This window comes from Cebidichthys violaceus, unplaced genomic scaffold (genome assembly GCF_023349555.1).
Source record: "Cebidichthys violaceus isolate CVI_PGR_0920_01 unplaced genomic scaffold, fCebVio1.0.p SCAF_24, whole genome shotgun sequence".
Classification (NCBI taxonomy): domain Eukaryota; kingdom Metazoa; phylum Chordata; class Actinopteri; order Perciformes; family Stichaeidae; genus Cebidichthys; species Cebidichthys violaceus.
The window spans coordinates 1,041,436-1,069,019 of NW_027176417.1; the positions used below are offsets into that span (position 1 = coordinate 1,041,436).

General features: G+C 44.6%; 1 protein-coding gene across 3 annotated transcripts in view; it reads left to right on the forward strand.

Annotated features, from left to right (window-relative positions):
- The window catches only part of dmd (dystrophin), a 105,753-nt gene that overhangs the window by 1,816 nt on the left and 76,353 nt on the right, over nt 1-27,584 (forward strand). For all 3 annotated transcript variants that reach the window (XM_068719285.1, XM_068719286.1, XM_068719287.1), the window contains exons 2-16: nt 882-983; nt 2,773-2,843; nt 4,005-4,123; nt 6,106-6,302; nt 12,116-12,244; nt 14,009-14,104; nt 14,535-14,633; nt 15,597-15,778; nt 16,458-16,608; nt 17,657-17,776; nt 20,466-20,567; nt 22,342-22,449; nt 22,679-22,858; nt 24,188-24,360; nt 25,656-25,779. In XM_068719285.1, the coding sequence (XP_068575386.1) occupies nt 894-983; nt 2,773-2,843; nt 4,005-4,123; nt 6,106-6,302; nt 12,116-12,244; nt 14,009-14,104; nt 14,535-14,633; nt 15,597-15,778; nt 16,458-16,608; nt 17,657-17,776; nt 20,466-20,567; nt 22,342-22,449; nt 22,679-22,858; nt 24,188-24,360; nt 25,656-25,779 (1,941 nt within the window). In that variant the 5' untranslated portion in view covers nt 882-893. The remainder of the gene's footprint in view (nt 1-881; nt 984-2,772; nt 2,844-4,004; nt 4,124-6,105; nt 6,303-12,115; nt 12,245-14,008; nt 14,105-14,534; nt 14,634-15,596; nt 15,779-16,457; nt 16,609-17,656; nt 17,777-20,465; nt 20,568-22,341; nt 22,450-22,678; nt 22,859-24,187; nt 24,361-25,655; nt 25,780-27,584) is intronic.

The window sequence follows — 27,584 nt, forward strand, 5'->3', positions numbered from 1 at the left end:
TCTCTCTCTCTCTCTCTCTCTCTCTCTCTCTCGCTCTCCCGCCCCCCTGAGCCCTGAACAAGTGCTCCAAAACTGTCACTCACAACTGCCAAAAAGAATCCAGCCTGTGAGGATGCAACCATATCCGCGCACACAAGTGTCTTTGTGCTGCCATGTGTGTGTGAATATGCAAAGTATCCACTGACAGGCCACGTCAAAACTTTGCTCGAAAGCAGCGGATATTTAACAAAAAAAAAAAAATTACGCTTTGTGGTGGTGTGACATAGCTGGGCTTCACATTAACATCGCTTTTAATCTGTTGTTCTGTCAGGAGAGTCCTTTTGTAAGTGTGAGAGTGGAGAGTGTGTGTGTTTGATGGTAACTGCTAACTGTAGCCAACTGCTAATTGTGCACGTTACTGCCTCTTATTAGTGTGTAGATGTGAAGGTATTTCCCTGAACAAATGGAAACGTAAGGTGGAAAAGTCAAAGGATCACCGTAGTCACTGTGATTAATCCACTAGGGACCATGAATATCTAGACTCAATTTGAAACCAACCAACAGTTGTAAACATATTTATTAAAACCAAAATTGGCAATGAGTCTGGCTCTTAGGACAATGCTTGTCTTCAAAATATATCATGGCAGTCCATCAGATAGCTGTCTCAACCAAAGGAGTGGTGGTTGGCGACCAACCAACTGGCATTGCCACCGTATAGAGACCAGCCTTGCTCCTCAGAGGATGAACCCTTTCCATTTTAGTTAAACCACATATATTAATGCACCCAATTTACCATAGATATTCATGCACCTTGAGCAAAATGTCAACTCATGCTTCTCTGAGGATGAACCATTTCATTTCATTTGACTTTGCTCACATTGTATTCCCTCTAAATTGTGCAGGTAAAGGATGTGATGAAGGATGTGATGGCGGGCCTACAGCAGACCAACACTGAGAAGATTCTGCTGAGTTGGGTTCGTGAGAACACGCGCCAGTATCCTCAGGTCAGTTACCTCACTATCCACTCGATCTCGTCCTCAATTCACAGGCTGTCACTCGGGATCCCCCGTCACTGTAGCTCTCTTCTACCGGGCCCCTCTTGGGTTTTCATGAAACTGTGGTCCTGTGACGCCATAAAGAATAGTCGTCTGATTAACTGACCGGGTAAATGTCGAGCAAATGTCTTTCTTCATCTCAAAGCAATGGCTTCGAGTCTAATGAGTCTTCTTTAGTGGCGTAAAAGGTTTTCACCAGAGCCAAAGACCTTGAGTTGTCTGTCATCTGTGTGGATATCTAAAACCCCTCATAAACAGATTTCCCACGAAATTTGGCGGATAGGCTCTGGGCCAAGGAATAATGGATTGGTTTTTGGTGGTGATCCAGATCTGGGATTACTGCCACGAGATGATTATCATTTTACAGCCCTATGTATGAGACTCGGGGTGAAAAAGGAATCCAATTAACTTAAAATGTCAGCGGTAAGCATTATGTCTTTGGAGTGTTCAGTATTTGTACAGGTTTCTACGGTGCCATCTACTTCTTTTTTTTTTCTTCCATTTAATCTGTTTCCTTTGGCTTAAGTTGTTCTCTTATGTATTGAAGCCTCACAGCTAAACTGCCAAGAGGACTCGCAACAAATCATATGCCACTGTTTGGATGACATATGGCATTTTATAGTTGTTCCACTCCAAATTGTACCAGGCTTCTTGAAAGTGTGGTCTATTTCCAGAATAATTGAATCGCTAAGCCCCCCCCCCCACTCTGTCAAGCTGTCAGAGCCACCCTGGAGCCCACACTGCCACGAACTGCACTCCCTGAATAAATATCATCTAATATTTGGAAAAACAGAAAAGCGATTTCTGAGAGAAGAAACCCTGTCCTTCACCCTGTCCTTCTCCCTGTCCTTCACCCTGTCCCACCCTGTCCTTCACCCTGTCCTTCTCCCTGTCCTTCACCCTGTCCCACCCTGTCCTTCACCCTGTCCTTCTCCCTGTCCTTCACCCTGTCCTTCACGCTGTCCTTCTCCCTGCCCTTCACCCTGTCCTTCACCCTGTCCTTCTCCCTGCCCTTCACCCTGTCCTTCACCCTGTCCTTCACCCTGTCCTTCTCCCTGTCCTTCACCCTGTCCTTCACGCTGTCCTTCTCCCTGCCCTTCACCCTGTCCTTCACCCTGTCCTTCTCCCTGCCCTTCACCCTGTCCTTCACCCTGTCCTTCTCCCTGTCCTTCTCCCTGTCCTTCACCCTGTCCTTCTCCCTGTCCTTCTCCCTGTCCTTCTCCCTGTCCTTCACCCTGTCCTTCACCCTGTCCTTCACCCTGTCCCTGGCAGTGACCCATGTAATGCGATCGACCGTACAAACCCTGGATCCGAACCCGTATTGGTCCCGCGAAGACCTCTAGTGTGTAGCCATCAAGGAAGGTTAACTGGAATTATTAAAATGTCGGGCAATTTGAAATAACTTAAATTGACCAACGTTAGCCAGCAACCACGAGTAAAATCTTCTGGAGAGAGACTTCATATCAGTCGCCAAAATCAACGGTCGTTGTTAGAAACAAGGAGTGGTTCATTTATGTGTCTTCTCTTCACGGCACATGTTCTTCCAGAGCTCATGTATTAGCTGTAGTATTCTGTCACATGTATTAAAAGCTCACACTGGCAATTTGAGAGAGAACGGATATAATCTAATGTATATCTATATAAATGGAAACCAGTATCAGGGTGACGGCGTTTCAACAGTGGGTGTCATACTGCTTCCACAGGTTAGCCTTTTTATATCCATTATCTCTGTCCTCAGGTCAATGTGGTTAACTTCTCCAGCAGCTGGAATGATGGATTGGCCTTCAATGCCCTCATCCACAGCCACAGGTACTATAAAATGGGTATTGTGAGTGTGTGTGTGTGTGTGTGTGTGTGTGTGTGTGTGTTAGCAGAGAAAGAAAATATAGCGATAGACACAAAGTGGAGGAGTGGAATCCCAAAGTAGTACGGAGGGAGATTTATTTGGCTGCCTTTTTATTCTGGTCTTGTTCATACATTTTATGAAATAGATACACAGAGATGTGGAAAATCAGCCAATTATCACTTAGGGAAAAAAAAACAAAGGGAAAAAGAAAGAATATGTCGGGTAGTATCAGCCAGCTATTAGTGATGCGCTGCTACAGGAAGCCCACCAGAAGAACGATACGGTTACGATTACTTTAAAGCTATAATCAGTTATTCTGCAGACATTTAAAAAGCAGCCAGTGAGCCTCTATGCTCTGTATAAAGAATAATTACACATCTAGTGCAGTGAAGTCCTAATATTATATAGAAAAGCTGCACTAGTAGTGAATGAACAAATAAGTAAATGAATCAGTGAATGGACGATGGATGGATGAACGGCTGTGTAGAGGTGAAATAATGAGTGTTTGGGTCTAAAGCCTGGACTCGTGTGTTAATGAATCAAATCATGGTAAGCTAGCAGTGTCCTTACAGGAACACAGCGGGAGATCACACACACACACACACACACACACACACACACTGAAGCCATCACCCTGCCGATCACTTCGCTCCATCGCCCAACAACGCATCGCGTTTGCTGAACGTGGAGTACCAGCACGTTTCACAGAGCAAATGTTCCAATCACACAACGCAAAAGAATGGTACCGTTTAGGTTTTTTATGGCTGTTGACTGGAGACCGTGTGCAGCTAAGAATCGGTTGCTGACTTGGAAACCTGTTCCAAAAATAAACCCGACTGCCTCAGCTGAAGTGAGTTAATTACAGTGTATTTCATTTTTAAGAAAATTAATCTCGGCTATATAATAAGAACATTAAAAACTTTTTTTATTACTTCGACGTCAGCCCTTTTTACTTTGGAGAATGCTCTTTGTCTCCTTTTATTCAACACATCCTGAAAAACCTGCAGAGGGCGACTGAGGAAACGACCAACCGGGGACACGGTCTACTAAATACTTGGGGTGCTCCTCTATTTCGGGATGCAGTGGCTACGTGATCCTTGTTTATTTCCCCTTTGCCTCCGCAGACCCGAGCTCTTTGATTGGAGCTCAGTGGAGACGAAGACGAGTGCGATCGACAGACTGGAACACGCCTTTAATAAGGCACAGCAACACCTGGGGATAGAGAGACTGCTGGACGTTGAGGGTAACTAACACACACACGCCCCTTAACGAACACTCAACCATCACAAGCAAACGTCTAACCCCAACCAAGACTTTAAAGAAGTGACGAGCGGCCGAAATGTCCTCACTCTGTTGGTTAAAAGCTCACTAGATCCTCACTATGTAGCAAGCGCAAGAACACACACACACACACACACACACACACACACACACACACACACACACACACACACACACACACACCAATTATTCCAGAGAAGAAGACTGGAGGTGAGTTACAGCTCTAACCGTATTCTACGCCTTCCAATCATACACCGTAATTAGCCCCGTTGATCAGGATGTGCCGTGCCGTGATTGGGTGTTGCCATAGTGATGACCGAGGTCACCTTGGTGGAAGGACTTGGATTAGCGATGCGCAACCTGCTACCTACATAGCTCCATAACTTTCTTAAACTAAAGTCATTTACATCTCCCGCGCGTCACTTTGAACCGCGCGTCGTAATGCGGCTGCAGTAATTGAGCAGTCGTCGTCTGTAATCCCCTCCGGTGAGAGCGCTGTGTTTTCGACAGGGAACGCTGTAATCCCTCGCAGCTCGCTTAATCCTCCCAACGACAGATGGATTCCCGTCGATCTCACAACAAACAGTCACAAGTTTTGAGCAAGTGGGGTGAAACGCGTATCATTAGCAGGCTGTGCACCGATGCTCAAAAACACTGCCAAACCCCCCCCCCCCACCACCACCACCACCACCACCACCACCTGGGCTTTTTAAGTCAAGTCAAATTGGGGTTGTTTGCGGTTTGTGCAAATCTTAGTGAAGATGTCGACTGCAGTTGTACTGTTTTCATGGTGTAATCGTAAACGTCAACCATGTGGCTTTGTGGTTTTTAAATCACTTGTGGGCACGACTCTTTAGGAGAGGGAAGATCACTACAGCTGTAAACAAATCGTTCACTGTAGCCATGAATATTTAGGTGTCGCTTCAAGGGCTGGTGAGGTACAACATGCATACCGTGACTGCGGAGCGTCATGGGTGAAGTGATCACAATGGAGACGACGGGACAGAACGAGTGAGGGATGTGCGGCCACTCGGACACACATTCGCAGACGCCGCCGTTATTTACGGAGCTGTCCGTCTTCCTCAGACAAACAATAACGTCCTCAGATTTCTCTGTGATGCTGATGAATCAGTATTCTACAGCCAAACTTATGACTCCGTGTTTATCTGTCGACGCGCTGACACACACACACACACACACATCTGTCTTATCGCACACACTCGTTACTTTGCATCCGGCTATTTTTCTCCCCGTCTTCTTCCTCTCCATCGCCATCCTCCTTTCTGCTGTTCATTATTCTGAACGGTGGCGAGCCAGCCGCACTCTACACGCCGTCCGCTCATTAGCTCTCTCTTGTCTCTTTCTCTTGTCTCTTTCTTTCCTCCCCTTCTGCTCCCGGCCTCCTCACCCTCAGCTCGCCCTCTTCCCTTACATCCTCTCTCTTCGTCTCTTCTGGCGTTCATTTGTCCGCCGCGTCTCCGCTCCGCTGTGATCCGTCTCTATTAGCTTTGCCCCGGGGCCGTCTGGCCTGGACCGCAGGCTCTTTTGCCGCCCTCCCCGAAACCACTGCTCCACCTGTCGGGGAACTTCGCTCGGACCTAATTTAGCCACCAGATTTCAGGGCAGACGGGCTGACACACACCGCTGCTATGGGAAATAAAGAAAGAGTGAGCGGCGGTCTGCGGTTTTGGCAGTTGAGAGATCGACTGCATCACCCTGCAGCCTCTAGGATGCTTTTATAAGTGGCTGTCACGTACTTATTGTTTTCAAGCTCCCTCTCATTGAAAGTAAGAAAGATTTGTGCTGCGACTAACAATTCTCACAATCACTTGTTTGATGAATCAATTTGAATGTGTCAGAAAATACTGAACAATCGCCGAAGAACAAAACCTTCATCTCAGAGGTTTGAAATGAACTTTACTCGTCTCGCTTCCTGCTCTTCAGATGTGGCGGTGCCTCACCCTGACAAGAAGAGTGTCATCATGTACGTGACGTCACTCTTCCAGGTGCTTCCCCAAAGCGTTTCCATGGAAGCCATCCAGGAGGTGGAGACGCTGCCGCGGGGGACCGCACCCAGCGTCGCCCGGGTGACGACGGAGGAGCACTACCAGATCCAGACCCAGCAGCGTTTCTCCCAGCAGGTTAGACACGCATGTCGTCCACGTGTTTGTTAACAGTGGTGCTGAAAGGGTCCAACGGAGGAGGTGGGCCCGAGCATGGAGCTCTGCAGCGAGACCCTTCTCGGCCAATTTCACCAACTTCTGCTGCATTAAGTCAGTTTTAACCCCGCGTCACCTAGAATCCCACAATGCCTTGTTAATAACGTCTTTAAAGCCCCGTTCAGACGCGATGCATATTTAATAGCAATGAAACGCTTCTGTTTGAATATGTGCCACAGTCCAAAAAAAAAAAAAAAAAAGGAAAAACTTCTGAACAACAATGATCTCACTAACAAACCAAGGACAGGAAAGGAAGGAAGGAAAGGAAACCAAAACTAATGAGCCCTAGAAAGTGTCATAGAGGCCATTGTGGTGTTACTGTTACCATGATGGTAGCAAGACGCCGCGATTGATCTCCCATGAGCCTTTGCTCTGCATGCGCTGCTGTGTCTGCGCTCAGCTCTGCACTTGGTCTTAAGAGCTTCATGTTTACATGTCACAGCTCTGTTGTTGTGGCAACGCCCACGCTACGGAACGAGACTCTTATCGTATTGAATATTACACAACTAAATGACTCATTATCTAACCAAGTCGCCAAATGAGCCTCCGCTATCTGGCCAAGCTGCAGCTTCATCAACATGACAAAGTGGGCTTGTGAAGCTCCCAGCAGCACCCTCTCTGTTGTGGTGTTTAGAGTGAGAGTGAAGCAGAGGGGACGATCCCCGCTCTCAAACGCCCTCGGAGTTGTCTTCAATCAGCGGCGTACGTCGGCAAAAACCGAGAACAGAATTAATCAGAGAAACTCTTCCGAGATTTCTTGAGAATAAATTCAATAATGAAGGGTCGCGTAACGGCATTACTGTGGAGGCACTTCATCTTTACATCTCTACAAGCAGTAAAAGAAGAAGGGACAAAAACACGAGAGGTGAGGTTGGAAACTCCCTCTTTGCTTATAGCTCGGTGAAATAAAAGGAAGGCGCTAACCAGCGGCCGCACGGGCTCACCAGCATAAAGAGGCACTGTTTGGATTCTACATTTAAATGATGAATGAGAAGAGGAATAGCTAGAGAGCATATTTGTTTCTCAGTGGGACCACAAATTATCCCGATCATTTTAATCAGGCACGACTAAGATAATAACCTTTCGGCTCGACTGCTCCTAAAGCTGTAGATAGCAGCATGCTGGTAGATGTAGTGGCCTTCCAGGGAGGAGTTCTTAAATCACCTCTCTCTTGAATGAAGATCGACTGATAAATTGAGACAAAAGCTCTGAAAAAAGAGAGTCACAAATTAGATCCACCTGTGCTGACCTTTAGAGGTCAGTGTCGTGCTGAATCGCAGCAGGACAGAGTGAGCTTCTTGGAGTAATGGCCGGTAATATTATCATCTCACTCTGTTTAATGGCCACATCAACCCCCCCCCCCCCCCCCCCCCCCTTTCATCAGCTCTCTGAGAAGAGAGAAAAACTGCCGGGCTTTTCCTTCTGGGAATAAGACAGACGGAGAGGCGTAGACTTAGAGAGAAAGACGAGAGAGAGGAAGCGGGGTAGGTGTAAAGATGTATAAAGATGTACAGAAAGATAGAGGGCGGGAATGAAGAGTGAGATGGAGCAGACAAATATGGAGTGCCAAGAACAAGTCAGGTGGCAATGAAACGAGAGACGGGGAGGAAAGACGAGAGGAAGAAAACAAAGTTACTGACAGCGGCTATTATCTGCCTCCTCCCTCATCTGTCATCATCAAAGCGCCGCTGTCACCGCCTCCTTGCATCAACGCCACCACCTGGGACTCAGGGAGGAAGAGAGCTTTTTTGGTAGGAAAAGTTTGAGACGTTTGCTTAAAACTAGACAAACTCAGCTTTTATGTGACATTATCTGAGGCGTCCTGACGCAGCGAAAGAAAGAGAAACACCCGTCTGGTGCTCGGAGCGGGTGAAAAACAAACACTAGGAGTAATTTAGCAGGAAAGGTTTGATCCAGGTCCGGGTTGCCTCTGGCTGTCTGCTCTTTGCAGCAGAAAACACACCTAATCCAGCAAAGAGAGAAAGGGGGGGGGGGGAAACAGAGCAGGAAGACAGACTGAAGACGGGTGAGGAGAGAGGAGAGGACAGAGAGAGACAGTTGATGGAGGTGAAGGAGGAGATTGATAGCGGGAGAGTAAGTGCCGAGACGGCGAGAGATTAAACTTTTACGATGTCTGTGGTGGAATGGTTGAGTGGGTTTTTAGCGATGCACTCTCCGTCGTCGAAAAGGCAGCATGGGGATGTCAAGCAAGCGGGGAAAATCAGTCATCAATTAAAACGCTTCTTGTCCCACCAAAATAAAAGCTCAAACTTTGAAAAGGTGACACCTGTACTGTGTGATTATAAAGGTGAAATCCGACACTATTGGGCACTGTGTGGACAGAGCGAGATCCCACATGGATTTACGGTTGTGTCGACATACATTTGGCCATAGAGTGTCTCTTAATATACATGAAGAGGCAGCACTGGGATTCCCATCCAAACCACGTACAGTATAGCTGTGAGCCGTATCCGAGAGGCTTCATCAAAACTGTGTTCATCACACGCTTAATGACTCATTAGGCCAACTGATTCCAGTAAGCCGTCTTGTACGTTTTTCATTTTGCACGTCAAACAATTGTAAAGAATGCGCAGATTACCACTCAAATAGAAATAATGCGTTCCACACAGCAGTGTGAGTGATTTAGTGAGGAGCGCTCATACACTTCTGGTGAATATTGTTTTCCCTCCCACTGCTGACAAAAGCTGCAGCACTGCAGCACTGACCCCGGTCCAAATGTCAGATAGACTACTTTGACTTACTGCTACTGTACTACTGCATATGATTAATGTTAAATGACATCGTATTTGTACGGCCCGATATCCACCGAGGGCTTTACAATCTATACAGCGTACGACATCCTCTGTCGAAATGAACATTCAAATAAATAACGTAGTCAATCCATGTGACAGAAATGATGCATACAGTATAATGAGAGTAGTAATAGCAGTAGGAGCACTAATAATAGCAGAAGTGCACATTGTATATTATAGGTGTAGGGTTGATTTGAGGCTTGAGTCAAAGATGGAAACTCTTATTATAATGATCTGATATTAAACCATTTACTAGAACAGCTTTAAATAACAGAGGGCACGCATTTCATTTGTTATATTTTGTTAAATATTTTTGTTGCACTGTGCTGGTGGCTTCTGTGTGGTTATTTTGTATAACTCCTGTGTTTTTGTTTGAATTCATTTAAGTGGCCGTGGGGCAGACACAGTCTCTATGCGGGCAAAACAAACGACAGAGTCCGACATTGTCTTAATTTAATGTAATAGTTTTGAATTGCTTGTATGTACTTTGTTTACGTAGTCAGTCCGTGTGCATGTAAGTGCATGCGAGCGTGCCCACTGACTAGCTAATCTACGAAGGCAAATCACCGTCAAAAACCGAGAGCGCAAATGAGATCCACGCGGGCGCGTGTGTAGAGGTCCTGCGCGTGCAAATCAAACAGCCGCGCACGTATTTTACTTTGACGAGCGCTTTCACATCACTCCACGCAGAATATCTGTCATTGTATAGTGTAACCAATTCAATTTAGTTATACAATGGTGACTGGGTCCGCCCACTTAGTGTCGCGAGCGAGCAGGTTAAAGTTTCGCGAGCAGAAGAGCAGTGATAGTATGCGCGGAGTGATGTGAGGGACCTCTACACGCGCGCGCGCGCGCGGATCTCGTTTGCGCTTTCGGATTTTGACTGTGATTTACCTTCACACTATAGCCCCGTGCTGACCCACGGCGTCGTCGTGGAAGCGTAGCACCCACTCAGGTAAACACTGTTAGCTCTTTCAAGGTGTTGCCGTTGTTTCAGTGTTAGCGCTGTTGCTAGCCGCCGGCTCAGCCATCGCCATTAATTAACAAAATAGTTCAACTTTCTGGGACTTGTTTTTAAATTATTGGCGTTGAATTAACGTTAGATACGTTTAATGACCGGAAAATAAGAGCTAGACCTAATAGTTGATTATTTAAGCTTTGCATAAAGAAGGGAAACACAGGGAAACAGTCTGAGTTAATAAACACCAATTAATGATAATAATAAATGTATTAGTGTAACAGACTGTCTCACTTTTATCGTTTTGTATTGGTGATGATATGTCCCTTCAGGTTTGCCGTAGAGGAAAAGCAACTCCCGCTTCTGGTTTGGGGGGGGGGCAAAAATATAGAGAGACGCCGTGGGCTGAACGAGATGTCTGGTCTCCCGACTTTGCTTATTACGTCTTATAAGTTCCCCTCACACACGAACCCAAGACGCTCGGACACATTTGCAAGAAACAAAAACAAATGTTAAATACTTAATAACTAAATAATGTATTTGTTCCACCCTGTTGTTATAAAGTCGTGTCTGCCAGCTGGAGAAACAGTCTACGTAATGTTAGCATACGGTAGCAAACTAGCCACCTAGCTAGCTTACATCCAGGAAAGAAAAGAGAAGAAACACAAAAATTATCCACAAAATGTTTATTTATTTCAGTGCACTTCTTGTAAAAACCCACTGTGAAAACTTGTAATTAAGCTAAAAAAAAAATCAGCCATTTGCTTGCTATCCAATAAGATGATGCTGTGGACTGCGGTTCAACAGCGCTAGCTTGCTAGCCAGATCATTGTGCCAGAATGTGAGTGAAACAAGATGCTCATCAACACCAGCTTTGACTGTGCGCCACACTGTCTGTTGTCCAGCTTCTGCATAACACTTCTGTTCTCTCTCCGTCTTCCTCTGCCCTCTCTCATGTCTGCATTATCTGTAGCCAGGTTTCCATCCAATGACGTTTTGTAATATCAAATATTAAAAAGCATAATTCCCCTAATCAGATTACAGCCGTCTTTACCTTTACAAAACCAATATGGGCAGTGGTAGAAAGTAAACTATTTACTTGAGTTTTTTCCATTCTTTTTTACTTTATGGTTAACATCCACTATGTATGAAAGATTTAAATACATTTTGCAAATTATATTTTATTAAAAAAAATGATGCATGATCCTCTAAAATATGATGTATTGTTCGGTGAATAATAATTCATAATGCATTTTGCTAAAAAAAAAAAGGAGCACTGTCGGTACAAGTGGCAGCTGAAAGATCGTTTATTGCTTTTAAACTTTTCATTTATAAGAAGAAGTATTTGTTGTTTCTTCTTCCTAAGGCTACACAGTCTCAGGTACATTTTCTCTAAAGGAATTAGTTCAAGTAAATGTTTCAGTCCATTGGAGTCACCACATCCTTCCTGAACTCTATGAGGTGGCATTATTTATAACTGAAACGCAAGTAAATAACTTGCCCAATATAGATTTTACAGACTTTTCCATTTTTCTTGTAAATGTGTTTTTTGACACTCTGGTGATGGAAACGCAAAAAAAAATAAAATCTGTATTTTATTTGTTATTCATGCCGTTTCGAAAGTTCACCTAAAATTAGCTTGACATTTGGATGGAAACGGAGCTTATGTGTGATTATTCATGTTTCTTTTTTTTTTCTCTCCTGTTTTCTGCTTCTCTCTTTCTCATTTTCATCTCTCATCATGCTTTGCTCCCTGTTTCCACTCTGTCACTTCATTTTTTTGCTTCTTCTTCCTCTGCATAATTTGGCTTTTGGATCTTTTTTTTTTTTTCCCGCTCTGTTTTGCATCCTTCCGGCTCTCTTTTTTTTCTTCTATCTTCCTCTCTTTTCCCGGCCTCTCCTGCCGACTCTCTCCCTCCCTCTTCCCCTGTCCTGTTCCACGTCTCCGTCTCTCTCTCTCTCAGATCACAGTGAGTGTGGCTCAGGGCAGCGTGCGGAGTCCCTCCCCTCAGCCTCGCTATAAAAGCTATGCCTACACCCAGGCAGCGTATGTCAAGTCGCCCGAGCAAAAGAGGAGGCGTGTTACTGATCAGGTCCGTGTCTCACAGCGCTAACACTCCACGCCAAACGTCCATCTGTCTGTTTATGGCTGCACACCTGTTGTTTCGTCTGCCCGTGGTTTTCTGCATTGATAAAAAATGTCTATCGTAACAAGTCTTCAATATATATATATATCTATATACACCTGTGACAACTGAAAACACATTGAAAAGTGGAATTTCGTGTCAAAATAATATTTTAAGACTGAATGTGAAACTATGGGACTTGTTGATTTGGACATTTTTTTTCCTCCTGCCAGTCAATCACATTGTGTTTCAACAATTCATTGTATGAAATGTGTTGGATTTTGCTATTGATGTGATATGATGAGTCAGAAGTGCTACTAACTTTGCTCATGCTTATTCTTCAACCCATTTTTCCCATGTTTTTGTGTCTGGGTGACTAATGGGAACAATTTAAATTGGACCAGTATAGAAGGAGATCTATTCCTAAACCTAACCGAGTAGCTTTGCAGCCTAAACTGAGTTTCCTGTAAGAACGGAAGTTTATTTTGAAAAGCCCCTGTTCATGTAACAAGTGGAAATTGAAACGTTGTGTTATGATGACATTACAGCCCGTTAAGCGTCTGCAGCGCTCTTCATCAATACTGGACCAGTTTCAAAAATTAGACACTAAACATATGAAAATAGAGTCCAGGTTGAAAAAGACCGAAGTCACCCTTAAAATCCAAACTTGGCAAACGTTCTACTATTTATTTTGTTGAACAAAGTTTACTAGAAGGACTAGAAGGAGGTAAAACTGTAGACAGTCACTGTTCATCCACTCGTCTTGTACTTTCTATATATTTTTTTTAATATAGCCTCTGTATTCCACAACATGACATTTCAAAAATTTCAGATGCCTTCTCAAAGGCGCCGTGTCTCGCGCTGCTGCGCAACTAAATGTGGTGGAATGTGTTCAGAAGGCCGTGTCAAATATGGAATGTAACGGCTGGCACCTGAAAATGCATCGCGAGAAGAGGAGATCATTTGTCGGACAAGCTTCGTTCAAGCACACCCGCTGTTGTGTTAGGATGTAAAGCGGAACCCGTCTCACCGCCGCAAGCTTCTCCAAACCCATTTGTACGATGCATTGTCCTCAGTTTGCCTCAGTCAAACATGTTTTGTATGGACAGCTCGGAGCAGAAAGATATAGTTTAAAATAAAGAGCGCGTTTTAGACTGAATGTATTCCATATTTGATTACGTTACAAGCTCCTAACAGAGAGAGGGAGTCATTTCTGAGTCTGAACCATCAGACAGAAGCGCACACATTTGTAATACAAAACAGACATTAACGAGAGAGCGGCGCCGGCTGAGGCCGGACAGTTATCAGCACGGCGGACGGGCCTTGTGTAGGACCTTATTACTGGAGAGAAGAATAGAGCGAGAGGAGGAGGAGGAGGAGGAGGAGGAGGAGCCCAGATAAAAAGAGATTGTTAGTGTCCAGATCAGTAGTGCGCACACAAAGAGAGATATGGGGAGAGAGAGAGAGAGAGAGAGAGAGAGAGAGAGAGAGAGAGAGAGAGAGAAAGGACAAGTTGTTGAGGTTGGACAAAGGCCAGAGCTGCTTGTCAGCACCGGTAATGCTGACAGCAAACACTAACAGGCCTCTCCTCGTCGCTCTCTATCTTCTTTGTTCCCTCTCTTCAACTCTTACTTTCCCCTCGTACCCTGACGCCCTCCATTCCTTTGCTTCCTCCTCACATCCCTCTTCACACTCTGCCCGTTCTCTCCCCTCCATCCCTTCCCTCTCTAGTTCCTAAGTCCTGGCCAGGAGGAGCTACAGCGGGGCCTCAGTCCTCTGCCTCCAGGCTCCACCAGCCTGGAGAGCTACCAGGCGGCACTGGAGGAGGTATGGCGACTATTGTGGCGATACAGAAATGTTTATCTTACATTTAAAGTGCTCTTCTGTTAAAGGACAAGTCTGGTGACATGCTATATCTTTCTGATTGTCATCAAATGACTGTGTGTGTGTGTGTGTGTATCTTTTCCCTCTGTGCCGTAGAGCTTCATTTTATGTCGATTAAAAACACATCATCGAGCCAAACTGTTGCACTGTGCAGCAGGTTCCTTCATTACTATGAACACAGACACTAGTTCATTTGCTGCCCCACATACTCACTAGAACACCAATTGAGGATTAATTCATGAATTCAAGTCATTTCTAAATGTTTTGCATCTTCGGTTAAAGTCAGACGGTATCAGGTTTGGGTTTTTCACGACTTGCTGACAGTAAGAAGAAGCAGAGCTTTCCCGTTAAGCACGTTGATTGAATTTCGTAGGTGTTGACGTGGCTGCTGTCGGCTGAGGACGGGCTCCAGGGCCAGCCTGCCATCTCCAATAATGTGGAGGAGGTGAAGGAGCAGTTTCACACCCATGAGGTAAGAGCCAGAGCAGTGACGTCCGGACTGTAATTAGTTTTACTCTCAGAACAGCCTAATTCTGTGTAATCTGTCTAACACCACTGTGTAACACCGCCGTAGACAACGATTCATCCGCGACATGTTTGCAAGCGCAGGAATGATACTATAACGAGATGTTAATTAGACGAGATGTATTCACATAATGAGGTGTTCAATATTTTACCACCGTTGCTTCTTGCAGCGGTAACAGACTAGCAATAACGTGCCTCTGTTAGTAGCTGTAAACCCCCCCCCCAAAAAAAAAGAATGCCCAGTGTTTCTTTTCCTTTAAGTCAGTGAAGCACAGATATAAGCAAGCGAAAGAACAACAAAGACATTAAAGTAATAGCAGCCATCAATCCATAACAAAATGCCATGTCCAATAACTTGGGAAAGTGTGTAGTTAGAGAAAATAATGAGCCTCCCTCCACTACACCGACAGGTCAGGCTTGAAAAGACTGCTGTAATGACCGTAAAGTGTACCATTACCCCAAAAAACAATCTCTGTTTGTTGATGGAAGGCGAACAAACATCCGGAAAAAGGCAGCACACTGACAATAAGACAGAACTGGAACAATAGTCTTAAGCCACATAGTAAGATGAGTCTTCTCTCGGCAGTAGCAGAGACATCCTTGATTGTCTCTTGAAGGATCATTTTGACGAGCTATCTTAGTAGCTTAGCTCGCTAACTGGCTAATGGCTGCTTCAGGCGGCAACCTCTGGTCTCTGGTGTCTTAAAACTTGCACTCAGTCTACTGACAGTGGAGCGACTCCACCGGTTGCAAACAGAAGTCCGATTGTATGGAAGTCTACGATGATAACCCTACTAGGAAATGTACTTGATGTGAGGCGCTGCTCGTCTTTCGGAGGGGGTCATTAGGCAAAATGAGTGGAATTTGTCGTGAACATTTGTGAGAAATGTTTTGATCTGCCTCTCCTCAGGGGTACATGGTGGAGCTGACCACCCACCAGGGCAGTGTGGGACGGGTCCTCCGGGCCGGCGCCGCCCTACTGGGGGAGGGGAACCTGAGTGAAGACGAAGACTCGGAGGTCAGGGAGCAGATGAACCTCCTGAACTCCCGCTGGGAGCACCTGAGAGTGGCTAGCATGGAGAAACAGAGCAGGTAGATCAGGGTTGGTACTTGGTAATGGTATTCAATGTTTCAAAATTTAGATTTGCCCAAAACTTTGGTTTACGACCAAATACCTGCAACACTAATGGCATTCTCATCAGCCTCAGCTTTACTTTGAGTCCTATGCTAATTAGTATGCTAACACGCTAACGATCTCTTCTCTTTGGGAGAAGCGTGACAGAATGTATTCTCCCCCAATGAGAAATGCAAACACACACACACACACACACACACACACACACACACACACACACACAAATGGTTTCACATGCTTTTTTTTCAATCTTAATTCTGGGTTATGAATGAAGTTTCATCTCTTTTTACACAATGGGGATCCCCACAGTAGCCAGCATTCATGGATACAAAGAACAGCGGCCTTTCTAATTATGGTGAATCCAATGATAACTGACACCAAGCCAAATTTAATTAACTCTTCAGCTATCTTCCTTTGATAATATTGTTGATTCAAGCATAAAGCTGTGCGGACATGGCCTGGACTACCAAACACTACTTAGACAAACGCAGCGAGGGTCTGTTATCAAGCAGAACAGGATAGGTGGCTTTCACCATTTCTACCAATTAAATCAGCAGCAATCACTGCTTGTTTATCAGCGTGTTTAACCAGACACCCCCCCCCCCCCCCCCCCCCCCCCCCCCCCCCCCCCCACAGACTCCACGAGGTCCTGATGGACCTGCAGCACCAGCAGTTGAAGCAGCTCACGGACTGGCTGGATCTGACGGAGGCGCGGATTAAGAGGATGGGAGCTCAACCGCTGGGTCCTGACCTGGAGGATGTCAAGCACCAAGTGGAGGAGCACAAGGTGGGCAGCGCCCGGTTTTCCAACATGGCTTAACTAATCCATGTTTACGTGTCGCTAACAAGCTTAAGTTATCTTGTTGATCACCTCACCTCCCTCGGTTACAGTTTCTGACACAACCCAGGGAAACACAGTTTGATCATTTGACCTTGCATTGCTGAGAACATGAAACCCTGATCAGACGGCAACAACTGTTACCAGGCAACCATCGATGTGGACCTTTGCACATTCAGCATATTAACATTTTAATGGTTTTGAAGCACCTTGCACTTGTTCCAATGTGTATCATACAAAACATATCTTTTAATATTAATGATATTATCAGCATTATGCGTATGGAAGGACGTGGGTGAACTTCAAATCTTAACATCGATCGTAAGTCCTTAAAAGGCTCTGAAATGAAAGTTTGAACATCTACCACATAGAATGTGATCAAATTCAAGCCACTTGGTAAACACTGAGGATCGGGACGCGTTCACAGTGGGTTCAGTTCTGTTTTTGTTTTGGCTTTTCTGCCACTTCAAAAGCGGGGAAAAGGAAAATGGGCTCTGATTGGTTAAATTACCACCAATCACACATTGCTGGACAGACACCAAACACAATCTGCTGCTGAAATCACAGGTTTGTCACAGACACTGTCACGCTTACTGTTTACTTTGTGTGTTGTTTCTGTGACCGATTTCCCTCACTGTGATTGCAACCAATGGAGAAATCATTTTTGAGGAAATGGAAGTTTTGAAAAAGTAATCCTCTTAGCAGCAGTGGGGGGGGAGGGGTTTAAAAAACATGACCAAATTTAACTTTTACATTTGTGGTCAGGATTTGGTAATTTCTGCTGGAGGCTCGCCTAAACAATCCCATTTATTAACACTTAGAAAGGAATACATTTGTCCTTTATTTAGTTGCCGAGGTGGTTGTTGCACTAAGATCCCCCAATTTGTCAGCGAGCCATTCGGCAAGTGCAGACCAGGTTTTGACCGTGCATGTGCTGTACCCCCAACGGTGCGACGTCTCCCGCCTCCTCTTTTAACGCCCCCTTTTTGCGTCGCAGCTCCTGCAGGAGGACCTGGAGCTGGAGCAGGTGAGGGTGAACTCCCTGACCCACATGGTGGTGGTGGTGGACGAGACCAGTGGAGACAGCGCCACCGCCGCTTTGGAGAGCAAACTCCAGGTAAAGACTCGCACTGTCACCCAAAACTAAAAGCTGTGTTGAACATGCTCACATTTCGTAGGAAGACACGTACCGTGATTATTCATCTCTTCTTTCAAAAACAATTCTCTCTCTCTCTCTCTCTCTCCCTCTCTCAGCGCCGCTCGGGTTGTTGTTACTCTGGGACAATAGATTGAACGGGAGATAGTTTTGTCTTTGGTGTTGCGCAGTAATTAGACCTTGCCTGGGAGACGAGCTATTGCTGTCTCGTGTCGCAGCTTTCTGCTGATTTTGTTTACTCTATAAGAGTCCAGAACAGGAGCCAGACTGTTTGTGCGGCTAATTCTCCACGCCTGTCTTAGCGCCTGATGTACGGGCCTTTGTTCCCCTTGTTAACTTCCATAGACCGTAAACAATCGAGCTGAAAGCTATTAAAACTGCGGCCGCTAATTTCCATTTCTTTCTAATGCTCCAGCCTTAAGTGCAGCTTGTAGCTCCGTGTTGACCACTGTCACACTATTACTTGCCTTTGTCCAGGATTCAGGTTGTGGACGGTATCTCACTCTGACATTGATCGGCCAAGCTGTTGATACAAGAAGAAATGGAACAGCAGCTGTACCACTGAAGCACTTCCTGACGAGCTGCAGTGCTGCAGTTCTGGCCTGTGACCTCGCTGTGGTCTGCTATTTGGCTCAATGAATAATTGTTGCATTCTGGGTTTAGTTTGGTTAGTTGTAGTAGAGCTGGTTGTGGATGTTACAGTAAGGTTTTTCCTTCTTAAAGATCTTCAGAATCTTAATTGACCCTTGTTGTCTTGATCGCCTTTTCATCGACGCGTAAAAGCTTAAAGATTCACTCGTGGGGTATTCACTGGGCGTGTATTCATCCGGCTCCATAGAGTCCAGTAGAGGGCGCAACCCGTGTGACTTAGAATGGAGGTTACGGTATTGTAACCCTAGCTCTATAAGCAAAGGCGGAGCCTTCTACCAAGGTTGCCGTGCCGCTCCCGCGCCGCTCGCTGAAGAGGGTGTAGCAGCGAAGCGTGCTGCCTTATTATACACAGCGGGGTTCACACTTATTTGTGGAAGCATGTCCTGATTGGTCAGCTGCGCTCATGCAGATGTTCAGTGGGCGCTCGTGTGCTCTATTACCCATGGAGTCCAGTAGAGGCTTTACGTGGGAATAAAAGGGGGAGAGATGCTGATTTTGTCTCTGGAAGTTGAATTTATCATATTTGGAGTAAGGGAGGTAGATTTGGTTGTCGCTGGCGACACACATGAAGAGGATGTGAAGAAACGTGTGTAATTGGGTGAGACTGGAGCTCTGCCTTTGGGAGAAAAGGGTTGAAGAGATTTAAATAAAAGGAAGTTGCTCTGCACCAAAAGCCGATTAGGTGAAAATTAGACACTTAAGCCAAAAACCAAAGGAAAGAAAAATGTAATTTGCACCAGTGTATCAAAAACACAATGCTGCTGTGGGTATCTTGAGTTCACTGTGTCACACTAAGCATTTACAATACAGCACACAGACTTAACAATAGGAAGCAAATGCAATTTTAGATTTTTCTGGAGGTTTGCGAGCGTTGTTTCCTGCAGTGCGGCTCTTTACTAAATACAAGATAAGAGAGATAAATAGAAGAGAGAACAGTGTGTGTGTCGCAATGTAAAAATGCAAATGGAAGGTGTCTTCCCTGGTTTCTCCCCGCTGTTGAACTGTCACTTGATTAATTACAGGCCATTCATCTTAAGATTAACCTGCTGGGCCTCTCTCTCTCTCTCTCTCTTTCTCTCTCTCTCTCTCTCTCTCTCTCTCTCTCTCTCTTTCTCTCTCTCTCTCTCTCTCTCAGTCTGTCTTCATCAGCTCGCTTGTCCCTCGCTTGTGGGTTTTTTTGTTTGCATCTCATTGTCTTTTCTTTTCCTCCCTTCTCTCCCCTCTCTCCCCTCTCTCTGTCACCCTGATGACTTTGTTACGTGGACACACTGTGTTTTGTCAATGCCAGTTAAACGGAACGGAAGAGCGTCTCCTATTTTTACTCCGCTAACAACCTGCCGCCCATATGGAGTCTGAAAAAATACACTTTTTAAAGCTCACAGCCTGTGTGTGTGTGTGTGTGTGTGTGTGTGTGTGTGTGTGCATATACTGTGTTAAGCTCTGAAGGCTTGACCATGAAAAAGAAGGAGAATAGAATATATAAAATACTGAGGTTCGTGACATTGGTTCGGGTGAATTTGGGGATATTCCGGTGACAACACAGGCTGGTAAAGACAGGCTGAAAATCAAGATACACAATATAGCGTATGGACGACTAACGCATCTGAAAATGTATGAATAAAAGGTGATCTAAACTCCAGTTATGTATCCTTTGTTTGATCATAGTTTTTTACGTGTGACTTAGACAGTCAATGGACAGAATAAAGAGATATTCTGTCCCCGTCCTCTCTGAATTTGATGTCCTTCTACGATCACGATCAGCTCCGTCCCTCAGGGAGGGAGAGGAACCAGAATCAAACTGCATTTTAGGCAGCTAAAAAAAAAAGAAGTTTAACTGCCAAGTGAAGATGTGAATCCGTCGGCCTTTGAGGCAACATGATGAAAATGTTTCAGTCCATCAGGGTAAATAATTCAAAGGGATTTTTTGTGCTAATGTAGACATTGATAAAATATTGATATATGTATATATGTGTGTGTGTGTGTGTGTGTGTGTGTGCAGGTGCTAGGTGACCGCTGGGCAGCCATTTGTAGATGGACGGAAGAACGCTGGATTCTGCTTCAGGAGATTTTACTGAAATGGCAGCACTTCACTAATGAACAGGTAAGAGTGTGTGTGTGTGTGTGTGTGTGTGTGTGTGTGTGTGTGTGTGTGAGAGGCGCTGAAGGCAGGATCACAGCAGCATTTGCTGCATGTGTAATGAGATTAGATCATCCGGATCGTGTCTACTCCCACATTCCGCAGGCTTTACGAGACATTTGAAGCTGAAACAGACTTCATGTTCATGGAAGGATGGCGACGGAACGGCGTGTGTGACTTTCGGAAGACGCCGCTTGATCTGTCAGACTCAGACTGTGGAAGTGTCATGTTAACTTGAGCGAAACTTAAGAATTACGTCTTTCAGCTACACAAGCGCGGCTACGCATGCTAACACGCTAAACTAAGATGACAAATGTGGTAACAGGTGTGCCTGCTGATCTTTGACTCTATTTCCACCTGCTCTCAACTATAGGGTGGACAGAAAACATTTTGAGTATTATGGTCTGGTCACCGACCGACCGTCCCGTCGCTTAAAAAAGCATCACATGTGTTATCTTCTCTTCCTTTTGTCAGCTTCTTTGCAGTTGATATTTTTTAGCCACCGCAGACTTTTTAAAGGAAATTAAACGTGTCCCGATATCTGATCCGCTCGTGTTCTGTGATTAATATTTGAGGAAGTTGTAATCACAACATGGTATTATACACGATTAAGTGATCAGCCTTAATTAATCAAAAGCCCAAAGTTCGATCTGCTCTGTCGCCCTCCGGGTCGCAGTTACCTTTGTTTACTCTTCCTTTGAGAAAAAAGGACTTTTTAAAGCATCTTTAAACATTAGTGCTACGAAAATAACAATTCTTTTATTATCATTATTCCTTGATTAAAACTAATTTCAAGAAATTGTTCCTGATATTATTGTTCACTGACACCATAACAACATCTAGATGATTCCGTTTTTTGTGTTTTACAAATTAAAAGTGACTGTGCATGTATTTAATCCCATTTGATTACTCAGTTACACGGATAAGTATAGATTCCTCATGAAATAAACTCTCCACCGTGTTTTATAATGAGGTATAATTGGCTGCAGTGGCTTCTAGACGTCCATAAGAACCTAATTCAATTTGATTCATTATTCAGAAACATCAGGAAATGCATCAAATTCAATTTTCTTTCATTACTCGGCTAAATGCTTGTTCAACTATTAGCGCCCAGGGCTCCAGTTGCAAATGAACTGTCCATGTGCTGATAGCAGCAGCATCCACCTCGTCACCCTGGACCGAGGGAGAGACGCTGTCACAGACAGGACGCCTGAGGAAGATGCTGCAGTCAACAGCTCTCTGTTACCAACAGGACAACATGTCTTTCTCTTCCTGTGTACTCATTCCCCTTCTATACCCCTTCTGCCTTCCATCTATCCATCTATCCATCTATCCTTCTATCCATCCATCCATCCCTCTTCTCCTCTGCTTATTTCCTCTTCGTTTCCTCTCCTCGTTACCTCTCCTCTCCTTTATCCTCCTCTTCTCGTCTACTCTGTCCTCTTTCCCCTCCTCTCACTTAATCGACTCTTCCCCTGTCTTCACTTCCTCTTGCTTTCTTTCCCCTTCTACGTGCTTCTTAATCCTCCTTTTCTCTTGTCTCCTTCCTTCTCTCTCCTATCACCTTCCCTTCCTCCGTGCTTCTTTATCCTCCTCTCCTCTCTCTTCTACTGAAGTGGTGAAGGTGATTTTCAGGGCAGACATAGAGAACTCTTACGTTCGGCTTTGTTAACTTTTATGCCCCAAATCAAAGGACAAAAAAAGAGTCGTTTTTTTCACTCCTCTCCTCTCCCCACAGTGTCTATTTGACTCCTGGCTGACTCAGAAGGAGGAGCTGGTTCGCTCCATCAAGACCTCCAACCTGAAGGACCAGGCGGAGATGGTGACCTGCCTCCGCCGTCTTGCTGTGAGTCTTCCCGTAGCAGATCTACTCTCCCTTTCATTTAGCAAAAAGGAGGACTGTACGTGGAGTAACTTTGGGGAAAGTCTTGTGCAAAAACCAGGAGAGCTTAAATCCCCATCCTTTGTTGTGTGTGTGTGTGTGTGTGTGTGTGTGTGTGTGTGTGTGTGTGTGTGTGTGTGTGTGTGTGTGTGTGTGTGTGTGTGTGTGTGTGTGTGTGTGTGTGTTATATCAGGCGGTGAAGGCGGACCTGGAGGTGAAGCGTCCCACCATGGACAAGCTGTGCTCCATGAGTCAGGACCTGCTGTCCAGCGTCAAGAACAAAGAGGTGGCCAGCAAACTGGAGGCCAGACTGGACAGCTTCGCCCAGCGCTGGGACCGACTGATCCAGAGTCTGGAGATGAGCAGCTCCCAGGTACGCCGCACATGCTCAGTTCGTACACCAGGATGCCACGGGTTGAGATAAGTTAAGTTAAGCTAAAAGACTCGATAGAGCTCATCAAACTCTTGACAAAAAAGTCCAGACTCCCCAAAATGTTGAATTCTTCTTTTAAAATAATATCTTTAATCCGTTCAGAACCCAATTATGTTCCAAACAAAACGTATAATGTAGTTGTGGATTTCCATCCCATTTAGAAATGACAATAAAAAAATCTGAAGAGACTTTGTTATCAACAAAAAATGTATTGCTGTTTCATGAATAAAGTGATGCATCAACATACAATGCTCATTTAAGGGCAGAGAGACGGTTTTTAACACAATATCTGTTTTAAAACGTTTGTGTCTTGAATACACAGATGCATTCTGGGTCGGGCTCGCTCTGGCTATAACTGATGACTGTTAATTAAGATTGTATGAATCGAGTGTTAGGGCTTAATGCAAACCCCTAAAGAAATGGGGAGAGACGGAATATAAAAAATATACATAAACTCTGTAAGAATCATAAACGGGGCTCTTTCAGTCCCTCTCTCCCCCTCTTTGTCTCTCTCTCTTATGCAATTACTTGTCCATTATAATCGGTCAGATAATTAGCAGATTGACCTCTTCAGGCACACACACACACACACACACTAGTTTCCATGGTAGCAGGGCTACCCTAGTAGTTGCACTCGCTGCTTAACTGTCATTAAGCTCTTCCCTGCTGAAGCAAACTGCACACACACACACACACACACACACACACACACACACACACACACACTCCATCACAAGAAAACAGTGAACGACGCTCAGAATCGATACCTTCATCGAAGCATGCAACAGCGACATAAAAACACACATTGCTCTCTCTCTCACTCATCCTGTTGTGAAGTCACAATCTGTCAGAAATCCCAAGTCGCCACTTAACCATCTCACAGCTGCCTGATTACAAACACACACACACACACACACACACACACACACACACACACACTGTTGAAACCCCACACACACATCCTATCTTATATCTTTGTTGTGATAATGTATGATCGATTAAACTGATCTTTGACTCATTGCCTCTCAAGGACACTTTTGAGTGTGTGTGTGTGTGTGTGTGTGTGTGTGTGTGTGTGTGTGTGTGTGTGTGTGTGTGCAGGCACTCAAGACAGATGTGAGAGTGCGTCAAGTGGCGTTTTGGGATCAGTATGATTTTGACGGATCCTTGTAAACTGATGCCGCCTGCTGTTGTGTGCACTTTGTCAAAATTTATTTGTGTGTGTGTGTGTGTGTGTGTGTGTGTGTGTGTGTGTGTGTGTCCATTCAGCTCTCATCCGCTGTCAGCGCGGCCCAGCAGTCCGAGCTGAGCCACTCTGTCACGGCGACCGTCACCAAGGTGATTTCCAGGGAGAAGGTGTCGGCGGCGGTGCGTCAGACCCGGGAGTCCCCGCCACCACAGAAGAAGAGACAAGTCGTGGTGGATTCTGAGCTCAGGAAAAGGTGGGCGCGCTTTTTGCAACACCGAAGTCTACTTGTAATATTAGTATGACACGGTTTATTAGCAGTGGAAGGTTTGTTTTCTAACTTGTGGGAACTGTTTAGTTACATGCACCCCTTCCTGCTGTCTTATCTCAGCAGGTAGGTGATGAAACACTGCAGTGATAATAGAGGCCGGCTTGAAAGGAAACCTTTAATAGTAGTGAAGTAGGATGTGGAAGTCCTCTTAATACTTGTATAGTGTAGTGAGCCAACATGGGCGGTGGTGGAAAGTCTGTTGTCAGATTTTATGACCCTAAAAACAATAATCCATGGACAAATTTCTCAATTTGAATGAAGTGAATCATCAGATGAAATGAGCTTGTCTTCTTTTAAATGAACATTAACTTTCTTTAATAGATGTAACTGAAGATCTGGCAATAAAAAGGATCAATTGCAGGTATTGTTTGACTGGAAAAGTGAACCTATTCCTTGGTACTGGGTTATTTGGGTTGATGCCTGAAAGGTATCCGGTACCGACACCCAGCCTCACACTTAGTCCGCTACATTTTAGAGGAAATATGTTTTTTACTCCTCTACGTTCAATTGATAGCTGTAGTTAAAAGTCACTTTTAAGGTCAAGAATTGACTTAAAAAGCAGAATGAAAGACATTTCAAACAAAAAGACACCATTGAGTTGGATTGTGGGAAATGTAGGCTGTGTTTTGGGGTCTTGATCCAAATGGACTAAGGCTGCTTTCAGACTGACTTTAAAGGGGAACTACAGCCATTTAAAAAACATTATTCCTAATATCTGTGACAGTCCAAACATATTAGTGAACATGAACAACTCTCTCCCAAATCCCAACTCTGGAGTGCCGCTCCATGGGCAATGAATTGGGAAAGACGTTATAGTTTTGATCTTTGTCTTGCAAGTCCCCAAACTTGATGGAATTGTAATATTAAGTATTTGGAGTAATTGAAGTAAAGGATCTGAATGCTTTTTCCACCACTGCTAGTTTTTAGTGATTACATAGATGACTTTAAAAGTGTAGTTTTAGAAATATAATTTCCTTTTCCTTTCAATGTCATCAACTGTAGTGAAGTACTAGGCAATCTGCAAATGAACTCATTTAGCGTTAATAGGGACGCTATCTTGAAAAACTGCAGCAGCAAGTATCTTTTGTGCTCAACGATATCAGCATAGCAGGTAATATTGCCAAGTGCATGTGTGTGTGTGTGTGTGTGTGTGTGTGTGTGTGTGTGTGTGTGTGTGTGTGTGTGTGTGTGTGTGTGTGTGTGTGTGTGTGTGTCCTCAGGTTTGACGTGGACTTCACAGAGGTCCACAGCTACATGACCCGCGGCGAAGCCATCCTGCAGAGCCCCGAGTTCTCTGTGTCACGCAAGGACGGCAGCGTTCAGGAGCTGTACGACAAAGTGCAGGTAAATACACTCTGTGTGTGTGTGTGTGTGTGTGTGTGTGTGTGTGTGTGTGTGTGTGTGTGTGTGTGTGTACTTGTACATGTATCTTTTAGAGGACCAACTTATGAGTGAGGACAGTTTTGGGAAGTGAGGACATTTTGACCGGTCCTCAGTTCTTCAAAGGCCTGTTTGAGGCTTCAGATTTGGCTTTAAGGTCTGGGAATAGGCATTACATTGTGATGGTTAAGGGGATCTCAGCTTAATCTGCCGAGACCTGTGATGCTGAAATAACAAGGTTCCATCACACAGTTGTGTTAGCAATTCATTTCACGTTCTGAACTTTGATTATGCATACAGGACAACACCGTATCACAGTGGAAGTAGGCTATTAGGTGCAGCAAAGGGTCCCTAATGACTGTGGAGGTTTCTGCAGCAGCTACCGATGCATGTCAACTCACTGGATTGTCCTCAAAAGGAGAAAACAAACAGCATAAACAGGAAAATTAAGGAAGCTTACGGCTGTGCCAGCGTCTGCTCACTGTAGCAAATAAAAAGATTTAAGAACATGCTGTAACACAACAAATACGTCTTCCCATGTGGCTTGAAGGAGTAGCTTAGCATTTTGGGAAAAACCGCTCATTCGCGTTCTTGCATAGAGTAAGATGAGAAGATCTATACTACTCTCATATCTGTAGGCTGATTTTGAAGTTGGAGCCAGCGAGCAGTTAGCTTAGCATAGCATAGAGACTGGAAGCAAGCCGGACGCACTCGCCAGAAGTGAAAAGCTAACGCTAGGCTGTAACTGAACTACACCATGGTTCCATGAGCGTGGGTATAAACAACAGGGCTGTAAAGCTGGACTAATCGGAACTTTTTTAAGACGCGTCAAAGCTCTTAAACCTCGTCAGGCTCGGCGTGTCCCAATATTTACAGTCTTTATGCTAAGCTACGCTAATCGTCTTTTGGCTTTAGGTTCATCAAAGTGGTATTGATCTTCTCATCTAAAAATATTTTCACAAACTCTTCCTTTTTTGATATTAATTTGGCAATATTTATAATTTTGACACTTGAAAGCAGCAGAAACGAGCTGTAAACATTATACCGACGTATTGTGTCAGCAAACAGTTTATATGATTTCAAGAATTGAAATCTTAACTGACTCTAGGGAGCTCTACAATTAGCTACATCAATATGTATCAACATTCACTCATATGAATACATCCGTACTGAATTAGAATTAGCGCCGATGCATGCTTTATTAATGATGAACAATTAAAGCTGTAGATTAGGCACAACACAAACTGTGAGGCAGCGTTCATACATGTGCTGAGAAATCATTCATAATAAATCAGTTCAACAATCCTCTGCAATCTTTCATAAACGTTGTTTGAAGCGTCTATGCGCTCTAAAAGTTAAACTGCCATTACAAATGATGCCTGCACTTTGGTGAGAGATGCAAACTGGTGAATTTTAAGGTAGGCAGATTCTTCAAAATCACCTCTTGATCTCGGTTGCCTCTTCAGCTCTTGCTGTCAGCTCGGCTCTCTGCTGCGGCTCGTATAATAAACAGCTTTAAATTCTTCCAGGACGCCACTTTAGGAAGCAAAATGAGTCTGGAGGGTTTCAACCTCTTCACACTCTTAAGGTGTTGGATCTCTCTAGTGGACAGGATAATTGAAACCGACTTTTATATTCATAACTGTGTTTCCAGTTGTGTATAATCAGCTGATGCTAAGAATGATTGTGTTTTTGTTCGCTTAGAATGAGCCCTTCATGTCCTCTTCACAGAGTCCACCATGTTGGACTTTTTCTACTGCATGTTTCTG